We start from the raw sequence: 11,518 nt of genomic DNA on the forward strand, positions 1-11,518 counted from the left end.
ACACCAAAGCTACAGTATTATATAACAGGAAACTTCACTGGCCTAGTTGTTATGAATGGAAACCCAAAAAATAATTATTGATAGACAATTTTATTCATGTTTCCTGTGTTTTTACATGTCGATTGACATAATTTGTTGTTGACAAGATGTTAACTGTTAGCTGTACTAGAAGCTTCATTATCAGGCATAAGCACACTTTCACACAGCTTACGACATGGAACAGATTTTTGCGAGCACTGTGTGCAGAAGATGCGCTCTAATGCACCCCCCCTTTGTGTTTCTTCAGAGAGGACTACTATAGCTGGCACTACTCTGCTTTGGTGCGAGCAGAATTCAGGCATCTACTGGAAGCAAAAGGCCGAAAGCAGAGTGCTTCTGCATCTTCTATGAAAGGGGCTTGGGAGATGTTTTTCTAAACACAAACTGAAGAAGTCATTTGAATAGAAGTGATGACTGGATTCTGATACCTGGGACCAATGCGGGTACAGAAGGGTTTGACCTTGATACTGACTGCAGCTGTTCCTCAGGGAACAGCTGTAACGGAATTGAGGTCGAGGGCGAACACATGTGCGGAGTACCATTACTGTTGACGTGAAATCGGGCTGAACTCAAAGTAGGGGAATCCATATTGAAGGCGATGAAATAGATTTAATAATAGGAACAGGCAAACAAAAACAGATCAAAGAACAGACAGAACAACAAGCTGACAAGGTGAGTAAGGGAACCGGAAAAAAGGGGCGTACATTAGGGAAAACTAACGGAGAACAACAACGATAAATAACGGGCGAGCGTAAAGACTTAAACAAGCGGGAATAAAACAGAACCAGGCTACGTAAGATAAACAAAACAATATTCACAACGATGAAACAGGCAATGGAATTGAATAAGGAAAACAACAGCGAAGGAAACGAAACACGGAAAACAAACAAGACCTAACTAGAAATACAATGAGCGTAGAGACCCGAGAACTAAACCAGAAATCATGAAAGGCATTCTATCACAAAGACAATGGACGACAAACGATATGTAGGGACGGGTTTTTTTTGTTTTTTTTTATAACACTGCAATCAGGGACAAAATTAGAAACACCTGGCGTGAAACGGGCGGAGACAGGGAACCATGGAAACGAATGAAAACCTGGAAGTGATTTGGTTGCCATGACAACGGAGAATGCTCAGGTCTGCGGACCTGACAACAGCTGCTTTAAATTACATAAAACTAGGAGCAAGGAAAGCCACCTGGAGCAAGTAGCACATCCATCCAGGCTGAAATATAATCTCTGACTTGAGTGATACTGTAAAACAGTGTGACTGTTGTTTCAGTATAACCTGGTCAGTAAGAAAAGTCTAACACTAGCTCAGTTGCAACATGCAGGCCCTGCATATTCCTAAGCCCAGTTGAATAACTACAGTACTTGCTGCCCTACATTTCACAGACAATTCTCATAGGTAGTCCAGTCAAAAATAGTTTTTAATGGAGTATGGCATGAAACAAAAACCATAGCCATCCACAATGACTCAATATCAAGGCATGACAATTGTGTTAAAGTACATTTCATAGAAAGCAAACATTTTCAAGGTAATTGTGTGTGTGATTGTGTGTTTGTGTGTGTGTATGTGGGGGGAGGGGAGAGAGAGATTCAGGACTAATAAAAGTCAAATTTCACCACTTAGTAGTTAAGATGGCTCTAGAATGAAAAAAAAATGAAATACTAAAATAACAGATGGGGAGGATGAAATACAGTGAATAATAAATATGAATACATATAAGTAAATATGAATATGAAAATTGTATTTGAGTGGCAGCTCTGGGGTGGTAACCTAAAGCTTTACAGTGCATTGCAATAAGATGGGAGAAAGTCATTTTTGACACAGCCAACATAATGGGCATTCACATAGCAATTGATTTAATAAAGGAGGAAGGCAATAGAGAAAGAAAGATAAGGGGAGTGAGAATGAGACTGAGAGTGAGAGAGAAATAATACTGAAAACAATAAAGAATTGATGAAGTGTGCAGTTTCTGTCTACAATGTGCTGTGAATCACGAATGATACAGCAAACGCATCCAGACTCACGGGTATCAGCTGGGGGGGGGGGGGGGGGGGCGGTTGAGGCCAAGAAAGAAAGAAAAAAGAAAGCAACAAAGAAAACTGGCATTTCAGCTCAAATATGTTTTCCACAAATAAATTGTATTTGTATATGTGTCTCATGAAACCTTTAAACCATTTGTATTCATGAATCCAAAACTGATGAATAAACTGAAGTGTTGAATCATCTTTTACCATAGACAAAATATTTATCAACTACAAACTACATCATAAATATGTTTGGAAAATAGCACCATTTCTTTATAAAATCAAAGTAAATATGCAACAATTGATCATTCAAGAAATATGGGCTACAAGGCTACAAGTTGAAAAAATACAGATCTATATTTACAGAGCTGCCCTACAGCACAGATTGTGTACTAAAAATAGCACCTGAGAAACGGAACTCATGATTTTACTCATGTAACGGGCCGACCAATGCTTCTGTCACTATATAAATACTAATAAAACAAAATCACTATTTTAACATTTCTTAAATATGAATAGTACTTACATTTTTCATTTGGCCTTGTCATCCAAAAATAAGATTGGTTCATGCAAAAAGGAAATATTAGACCTTATATGTCAAAGCAAGTGTAAATATGATTCTGGTAGAAATGTCTTAGTGATCCAACTCTGCTATTGCAGTCATTGATGTTTTGCATTATTGCATGTTTTGCATTTAAGTGCATGATTTTGTACAAAAGTGCAAAACTACTGGAAACTAGTGTTGTGTAACCTTTGGCTAGAATGTTGTCTAATTAGAATTAAGTTTTTTAACTAAATATCTAAATATCAGCCAAATTTTTGTTTGTATGCATACTCTAATAATAGAGTACTGACACCGTTGGGCATTTCTAGTTATAATCCAATATTTAAGTAATTGATTAAGAACAGTATTGAGTATTGTGTTAAATATAAGTAGTGGATATACTCATTACTATGGTTCCACAGATTTTATGCATTAGTACAATGATTTCTCATAATGGAAACTGCAACAAACAATGATATTGCTTGACAATGGTAATAAAGGTATACTTTTTAAAAAGTCTGTGTTGTGTTCTGATCTAAATACTGAATTATACAGATGAATGGACAAAAGATAAAATATGCAAATGCTTGATCCACAAAATAAATACCCAAAGTATGGATGGATGTAAGTATGACATCAAAGCTATCAGTAGACTATAATGAGGGTATTGAAGCCTGATGCTGTGCTGAAGAGGTCGCAGTCCTGCCATTAGTGTTCACCATCTGATGCAAGAGCAGCTGCAACACAGATCAGACAATTGTGTATGGTTGTTTGCTAGATATCCAAAAGTTCTAAAATTGATCATAGCACTGAATAAAAATGCATGAGAGTGAAAATGTGTGTTTATCAGACCATCTGTATACCTTCTTTCAGTGGTAGGCAGTGTTGCTCACACTCCTCTTTGTGTGTGAAGCGGTTAGCGTTTCCTCCACAGCCACTGTAGATGAAAGGCCTACAGACGCTCACCTGAGAATTAAAGTACCAGCGCAGGGTATATCTGGAACAGCTGCCCTCATCCAGTGGCAATATGCAGGAATCTAATGCACACAAATAAAGACACGAATGCAGCATATAAAATGATAATGGTAGCATGCCGCGCCCCATGCACCTGCGACCGGATGGCGCCTGTCTGTCAGCGCTGCTGAGAGCAGCTGTCACGCCTTCAGCACTGCCACAGCGGACAGCTCTACAAGAGGCAAACAAGAGGCAGGGAGCTGCGAGCCGGCACAGCTGCAGGTGGATAATGAAGCACAGCTGCGGGGCATTAGGAGTGATCTCAGCCAGAAGTGAACAGGCAAGGAAACAGGGAAACTGCTCATCCATACAGCCAGCCCCAACGTGAGCTTGGTTTCTGTTGCTTCTGGTACAGAAACCGTTTCTTGTAGGTCACACACAACCCAACACCCAGAGCCCTTCGCACTTCTCTGGCACATGGTCATGCTGCACTGTCTGCACTGGCGTGCTGAGCTCAGTGCCATGCCTCAGGCACTTCCTCTCCCAGTAGGCAGAGAGAGACAAGGGTGGAATAGCAGGGACATTTTATTAATTACTGTCTTTAGAAAATAAGGTTTATGTAAGACTCTCCTCAAGATTTCATAATGTTAGGGTGCAGCACTGATTCTCCAGACTAATTTATTAAGGATTAGGCCCTTTTTTCATTAATTAATTCACTAACAAAAAAAGAAAAAACGCATACAATAAGCTTGCAAGTTGTACTGACTGCATTTAAAAGTCAGAGTTCACCACCAGGAGCTGTAGTTTCTGGTGCTGGAATAGTTTTTCAGTGTGCAAGAGAACAATCTGGCCTTGGCTTCACCAAGTTCCTCAGGAATTTGTTATTAAGTGTTGACATCAATTAAAATCATATGTTAAGATGTATATAGACAGATAGATAGATATGTCTCTATCTATCTATCTATCTATCTATCTATCTATCTATCTATCTATCTATCTATCTATCTATCTATCTATCTATCTATCTATCTATCTATCTATCTATCTATCTAAACATATGAGTTTCAGAACAGTTTTAAAGAGAAGGAATTAATATGTGAACAGGACTCTGAGGACTTATTATAAACAAATTATTTGTCTTAATTAATAAATAATGTATTTTTGAATAGTAAGTATCAACTGAGAAAAATGACATACTGATTTGTTAATACATGATGAAATAAAGGCAGCTGTTGGTGGTCTCAGGCCATACTCTCCAGCACACCAATCACTTCTGCTTTCATAGACACCATGGCCCTCCTTTAGCGATGCATTATTTTGCCAGTTCCCTGTAGCTAGAATTTAAATTACACTTGCCCTGTATTTCTGCTAGATGAGAATGTGTGTATGTATGTAAATGATATAAAGGAAACAACATATACTCATGTCATAACTGTACTTATGCCAAAGTAAAATGTCAACATTGGCATGTCATACAGATTAGTGATTAGTGATGCAGATCTTATTTTCCATGCATACTGCAACAGTAGCTCAGCTTGAATTCCTAGCAAACATGTGAGAAGCACCTGCATGCTCTGGCACCACCCATCTGAAGCACCTTAACAAAACAAGGCCGGCGCTTACCTTCACCTTTAACCTCTCTTTTCTGTCTCACTTTACTTAATGCAACAGTAGTGGCGGCCCTGCCTGCCAAAATATTCATATCATATCAATCTGTGGGTGTGTTCACATGTGCTCAAACAAAAACACACACACACACACACCACACAAACAAACATGTAACGCTAACGGTCTGGAGTAGGGGCTATCATACCTTTGCTCTGATTGACTGAGGCAGTGAGGTCAACAATTTCTTCCATGGGATCATCATAGCTCTCTATGGAGTATATGTGCTCATAGTCAGGGTCGTTTGTGTTTACCACAACATGCAGCCCACGATCTGCAATGCAAACAAACACACCACCAAACACAACTTTCAGAACTGGCTTGAGCAGTCTTTGAAATCAAATTCCATATCTTAAAGGAATAGCTTGAGCCCAGACATGATTTTTCATTCACAGCATATGTGGCTGATAGAACAAGGCATGGTTTTGAGTTCACACATGGTTCTTGTAGATTTGTACTAGACTGAAAATATTACTATCACGTAGTAAATATCATAACAGCTCCTAGTCAGCGATTAGTAGACACAATTTCTATAAACCCATGAAGTCAAAGACAGATTCATGGCAGGACAGGAGTTTACATTTTCATAACATTACTGAAAGCATTTTATGCTGATAAAATCACTGTAAAGTCACTATAAAGTCACTACGTTTTTGGCAGTGGTGAAATATACAGATTTTTAAAAACCTTTTTACAGGGAATCTAATATCACTGCATTGAAAGTCCTATATTAGTTAAATGAAAAGTATTGTATTATTTTATTAAATATTGAGATTTACAGCTTCTTGGCTTTTTATGACCAGTCTTATGAACTCAAAACATTAAACAAACAAACATACCTTAAAAAAAGAAGTAGAAGTGAAAAATCATGTAAATTAGCATATTCCTTTAACTGAATCAAAGTGCATATGGAACTGGAGAATGTTAAATATCAATGCTGCATTTAACATATCTCATGGACGTTAATGACTCAGATGCATACTGGCGTAAAACAGTAGCACAGTAATCACAGGACATACACTGACAAGAAGCTGAATGTTAACTACACAAATGAGAGGACAATGACAAGACGTGAGGATGAGCCAAGAGATGGGGAAATGATGGACAAGCAGACTCACCCTCCTCGTCTCCCCGGGTTACAGAGAGCTCGGGGGACGTGGAGGAGCGATCACGGAAAGTCTGAACTGGTGGATGAGCCGGAATTTCTCCAACACCTGAGGACACGCCCACAAGAGCATCACACTAACTCAAGCAAGCTTAAAGCCTTCAGTAAATACACAAACACACAAGCACGCATGCATGCACACACACACACACGCACACACATGCACACACATTTACTGACAAAAAACATGCTCACTCATGCACCCAAACAGGAGTTGACAGGAGTTGAACACCACCTTGGTTAGATCATTACATCATGCATTAGATCCAAACAGAATAACCCAATATTCCTGTTAACACAAACACCCTTCAGCAACCTGCTGGACCCATACGTAGACACATACACAAACATTTTAAAAGTTAATTTAAGATTTTAAAAATTGAAATGGAGTCATGTAAGATTGCGATGACCTGTTCAAGGCCGCTGAAGGTAAATTCTAATGCTAATACCAATGTTAATGCAATACTCTGTAAGATTATGGTTTTAGACCACCACTGAACGTACCTCCACAGGCTTCAGATAGGGAAAGAGGGAGAAAACAAGACAGAAAGTGTTACATCTGTCACCATCTTCAATGGATTATAAAGCTACCACACCAAAGTGTAATATAATGATATAATGTGCATTAAAAGGCACACTCACCACAGTGGTGACTCATCTCAGATCGAACAAAAGCACGAATGTCTTCCTCCTATAAAGAATGAGATATAGAGGAATGGGACATGTGATAGCAAAGACCGAACAGAAGAGATACAAAGCTGTGCGTAGCTCGAGATGTGTGTATGAAAGGATAACCTCTAACCGTTATGCCTTGGTCTCCTTTCTCTCCTTTAGCTCCATCGAGGCCTATTTCCCCCTAGCACAGATGAGGATGACACATGAGAAAAAGAGGAATAAAGAAAGAGAGCGAGAGAGAGAGAGAGATGTAGAAACAATAGGAGTGTGCAGACTCACCTGTTCTCCTCTCTCTCCTGGGATTCCTGGAATGCCACGGGGGCCAACCATGGCAGGACCAGGAGGGCCTCGCTCCCCCTTCAAAAGACATCCCATATGCCTGCATTAATGACAGTCTAAACATGGCCCATGCTCTCCTATCTAAAAAATAATTACAATAGTGTCCCCTGTGTTCAGCAAAACAAAGTGATCTTAGCACCTTCTGTCCCTGCATTCCCTCTGGGCCTTTGGCCCCAGCGGGCCCCATGGGGCCTGTCAGACCAGGCGACCCCTCTGCACCCCGAGGACCTGGGGGGCCAGGCATGCCAGGGGGACCCTGGAGAGTAGATGACAAAAATACTCAGACTTGGATCAATATGAACTTGCAAATGCAAGTTTCTGTTGTAAAAGAGAAATCTATGCATAACAGCCTGCAGTTGTGTAATACTGACCCGTTCACCTTTCTCCCCTTGTGTTCCCTTTGGCCCGATTACACCATCAAAACCTCGGTCACCCTGGGTGTTAGGACACAACAGTCTGAGTGTACACAGCTTTGTGCAACAGCACACATAAGAGCTCATCCATTTAATACCAAATATCTGTTACAGTTACATTTGGGTCAACCACAACAACAAAACAAATAATGTGCTTAGCTTCAAAATAATACACATTTAGTTTACACACCTTTATATATTTAATCAGAAATGTTTTAAAAAGAATTTTGTAAATTAATTGATAACGCTTGATTGAATGTATATGCATGCTCATACTTTAGGTCCAACAAGGCCCTCTTTTCCTGGGATTCCTATGGCCCCTGGAGACCCCATGTCACCCTGTTACACAACACAGCACCAGGAGAACTGATCAGTATGGCTGAATGGAAAGGTACATTTGCAAGACCTCATACAGAGATGAAAAGATACATAACTCTGCATGTGTGCATTTGTGAGAGAGTGTGTGTGTTTGTGTTATTGTGGGTTTTTTTGGAGGGGGGTTTTGTGTGTGTGTGTGCGTGTGCGAGTGTGTGTGCGTGCATATAGGTGGTTGTGTGCGTCAGTGTGTACCTGCTCTCCCTTCCTTCCAGGTAAACCTGGTCTGCCATTAATTCCAGGATCCCCCTATGGACGAAAGCCACATTGTTCACTGTGCAAACCCCCAGAACCCCATGAGCTCTCTCTGTATCTCCCTCCTCTTTCACTCACTCACCCGTTCTCCTTTTTGTCCACTTGGTCCACATGTCCCCTTAGACCCTCGTTCTCCCTGTGAACCAATGAGGGTGTCGATCAAGCTGTCAGTCACTCTAACTGACAGAGTACTGAAAGTATAGACAGGACCATGGGAGAGCTCTCTCCAAAAAAACCCAAAAAATTACATGTACATAAGTATTCACAGCCTTGGCCATGACACTCAAAATTAAGTTCAGGTGCATCCTGTTTCCACTGATCATCCTTCAGTTGTTTTGACAACTTGATTGGAGTCCACCTGTGGTAAATCCAGTTGATTGGACATGATTTGGAAAGGCACACACCTGTCTATATAAGATCCCATAGTTGACAGTATATGTCAGAGCACAAACCAAGCCATGAAGTCCAAGGAATTGTCTGTAGACCTCCAAGACAGGATTGTATCGAGGCACAGATTGGGTGAAGGGTACAGAAAACTTTCTGCAGCATAGAAGATCCCAATGAGCACAGTGGCCTCCATCATCCATAAATGCAAGAAGTTTGGAACCACCAGGACTCTTTCTAGAGCTGGCCGCCCGGCCAATCTGAGTGATCAGGGTAGAAGGGCCTTAGTCAGGGAGGCGACCAAGAACCCAAGGGTCACTCTGACAGAACTTCAGCGTTGCTCTGTGGAGAGAGGAGAACTTTCCAGAAGGACAACCATTTCTGCAGCACTCCACCAATCAGAACTCTCTGGCCTGAATGCCAAGCGTCATGTCTGGAGGAAAGCAGGCATCGCTCATCACCTGGCCAATACCATCCCTACAGTGAAGCATGGTGGTGGCAGCATCATGCTGTGGGGTTGTTCTTCATCAGCAGAAACTGGGAGACTAGTCAAGGTGGAGGGAAAGATGAATGCAGCAATGTACAGAGACATCCTTGAAGAGAACTTGCTCCAGAGCACTCTGGACCCTAAGGACACAGCTAAGATAACAAAGGAGTGGCTTCGGGACAACTCTGTGAATGTTCTTGAGTGGCCCAGCCAGAGCCCAGACTTGAACCCGATTGAACATCTCTGGAGAGATCTGAAAATGGCTGTGCCCCGACACTCCCCATCCAACCTGATGGAGCTTGAGAGGTTCTGCAAAGAAGAATGGGAGAACCTGCCCAAAGATAGATGTGCCAAGCTTGTAGCATCATACTCAAAAGACTTGAGGCTGTAATTGCTGGCAAAGGTGCTTCAACAAAGTATTGAGAAAAGGCTGTGAATACTTATGTACATGTGATTTTTTTGTTTTTTTATTTTTAATACATTTGCAAAAATTCCAAACAAACCTTTTTCACTTTGTCATTATGGGGTATTGTGTGTAGAATTTTGAGGAAAAAAATGTTTTAATCCATTTTAGAATAAGGCTGTAACATAACAAAATGTGGAAAAAGTGAAGTGCTTTGAATACTTTCCGGATGCACTGTATTTGTGTGTCTGTGTGTAGCTCTATGGTTGAATTGAGAAGTCTACATAAGCCTCTCTAACTGCAAGCAGAGTGATTCATACACAAGGCCTTGCATATTCCATACTGTAGTCAACAAATCAATACACACACAGGCTCTGGCACCATATCTATGTGATTGTTAAGCACAGCACTTTTAGATTCAGATTAGTAGATCTGAATCTGCCTTATGCACAGATATAAAATCTAGACACACGCACAGGCAAAAGCAATTACACACCTTCTGCCCACGCATACCCAATACACCAATCTCTCCCTTCTCTCCTCTCATGCCTGAGAAGCCATCTTTACCAGGTGTACCCTGGGAAATACAGACATAGATCAAACAGAGGGCAAAGCTGATAGGTTCAGAACTGTAAAAGGCAGTACAGAGCTAGACAATTAGTCTGGCCAAAGCTCGAGAGACACTCACTGGTTCTCCTGGAACTCCTGGCTGTCCTGCCTCTCCCTGCAAACCAAGAATCATCTTCAGTCATCAAGAATTATAGCTTCCAAAATTAAACACATAAAAATATCACTAGCCAAAAACATAGTATGATTAATGACAGACAATAACATGTATATAAAAATGTGAACAACAGACCAGAACTCTAGCCATGTTTTATGAAGCAAAAAGACTGGTGATAAACTGCAACATTCATCTCTATTGTTTAAACTAGAAAATAAAAGTGATTATATATGTTGGACAGTGAAAGCCATAAAACATACCTTCTGTCCTCCTGGCCCACGGGCACCCTGGAACCCTGGAGATCCTCTATCCCCAGGCTCTCCCCGTAAGCCCTACAAAATAGGAGAAGAGGACCATCTCACTGACACCCAAACACAGACAAATCCACACCCCCAAAGCACACACTACTGCTCCTGCTGGGTTTGGGCAAACTCACCTGCACCCCAGGTGGCCCCTCCTGCCCTTTGAGACCCTTTTCACCCTGCAGCCCTTTTGGGCCTCTCTCTCCCTGGAGAAGACAACGGCCTATTGGTCATCGCGTCCTACATAGATGCTCAATCACTCATAAAACATTATAAATCTACCGAAATCCAAAAATGTTCTTTTCATGTGTTCTCCAGTTCAAAAAATCATCAATAACTATGTAGGTTTTGAATGTCATAAACATTAATGTACATGCAAGCGATCAGCACCTCTGAAATGGATAAGGTAATACCTTTCATGGTTTCACATGAACCAACAAATAAAGGGTTTGATTAGTAGGCCAATCAAATCAGGTGTGAGAGAGCTGGGGAAAGCTGAACTGGCCAGTGCAGTGGCCCTTCATGGCTGGAGCTGCCCATTCCTGCCTTAAGCCCTCGTGAGCTCAAGTAAAGGTTCATTTGCAGCCCGAATGTGCCTCTGCTTCTGTTATTAATGTAGTAACTTTCAGTAAAAAAACTTACCATTTCTCCATTATTTCCTTTGTCGCCAGGAGCCCCTCCCACCAAAAGAGTTTCGCCCTACAAAATTCAATATGAACCATGATAGCATAGTGACCGCTCACACTGGCACTGCAAACA

The 11,518-nt window shown here is 41.1% G+C and overlaps 1 protein-coding gene across 4 annotated transcripts in view; it reads right to left on the reverse strand.

The window, feature by feature from the left end:
• Nucleotides 1-692: 692 nt before the first annotated feature.
• The window catches only part of col7a1 (collagen, type VII, alpha 1), a 59,967-nt gene continuing 49,141 nt past the window's right edge, over nucleotides 693-11,518 (reverse strand). For 2 of the 4 annotated variants that reach the window (XM_081717949.1, XM_081717951.1), the window contains exons 103-119: nucleotides 11,402-11,458; nucleotides 10,894-10,965; nucleotides 10,718-10,789; nucleotides 10,422-10,457; nucleotides 10,230-10,310; nucleotides 8,542-8,595; nucleotides 8,400-8,453; nucleotides 8,106-8,168; nucleotides 7,788-7,850; nucleotides 7,556-7,672; nucleotides 7,357-7,434; nucleotides 7,205-7,258; nucleotides 7,045-7,093; nucleotides 6,356-6,915; nucleotides 5,386-5,511; nucleotides 3,482-3,655; nucleotides 693-3,355 (exon numbers count right to left, since the gene is read on the reverse strand). In XM_081717949.1, coding sequence (XP_081574075.1) covers nucleotides 6,878-6,915; nucleotides 7,045-7,093; nucleotides 7,205-7,258; nucleotides 7,357-7,434; nucleotides 7,556-7,672; nucleotides 7,788-7,850; nucleotides 8,106-8,168; nucleotides 8,400-8,453; nucleotides 8,542-8,595; nucleotides 10,230-10,310; nucleotides 10,422-10,457; nucleotides 10,718-10,789; nucleotides 10,894-10,965; nucleotides 11,402-11,458 — 888 coding nt within the window. In that variant the 3' untranslated portion in view covers nucleotides 693-3,355; nucleotides 3,482-3,655; nucleotides 5,386-5,511; nucleotides 6,356-6,877. Of the gene's footprint in view, nucleotides 3,356-3,481; nucleotides 3,656-5,195; nucleotides 5,259-5,385; nucleotides 5,512-6,355; nucleotides 6,916-7,044; nucleotides 7,094-7,204; nucleotides 7,259-7,356; nucleotides 7,435-7,555; nucleotides 7,673-7,787; nucleotides 7,851-8,105; nucleotides 8,169-8,399; nucleotides 8,454-8,541; nucleotides 8,596-10,229; nucleotides 10,311-10,421; nucleotides 10,458-10,717; nucleotides 10,790-10,893; nucleotides 10,966-11,401; nucleotides 11,459-11,518 lie in introns of all 4 variants that reach the window. The other 2 variants (XM_081717950.1, XM_081717952.1) reach the window with 2 other exon arrangements.

This window comes from Electrophorus electricus, chromosome 7, assembly GCF_041902795.1.
Source record: "Electrophorus electricus isolate QZ-2024a chromosome 7, ASM4190279v1, whole genome shotgun sequence".
Classification (NCBI taxonomy): domain Eukaryota; kingdom Metazoa; phylum Chordata; class Actinopteri; order Gymnotiformes; family Gymnotidae; genus Electrophorus; species Electrophorus electricus.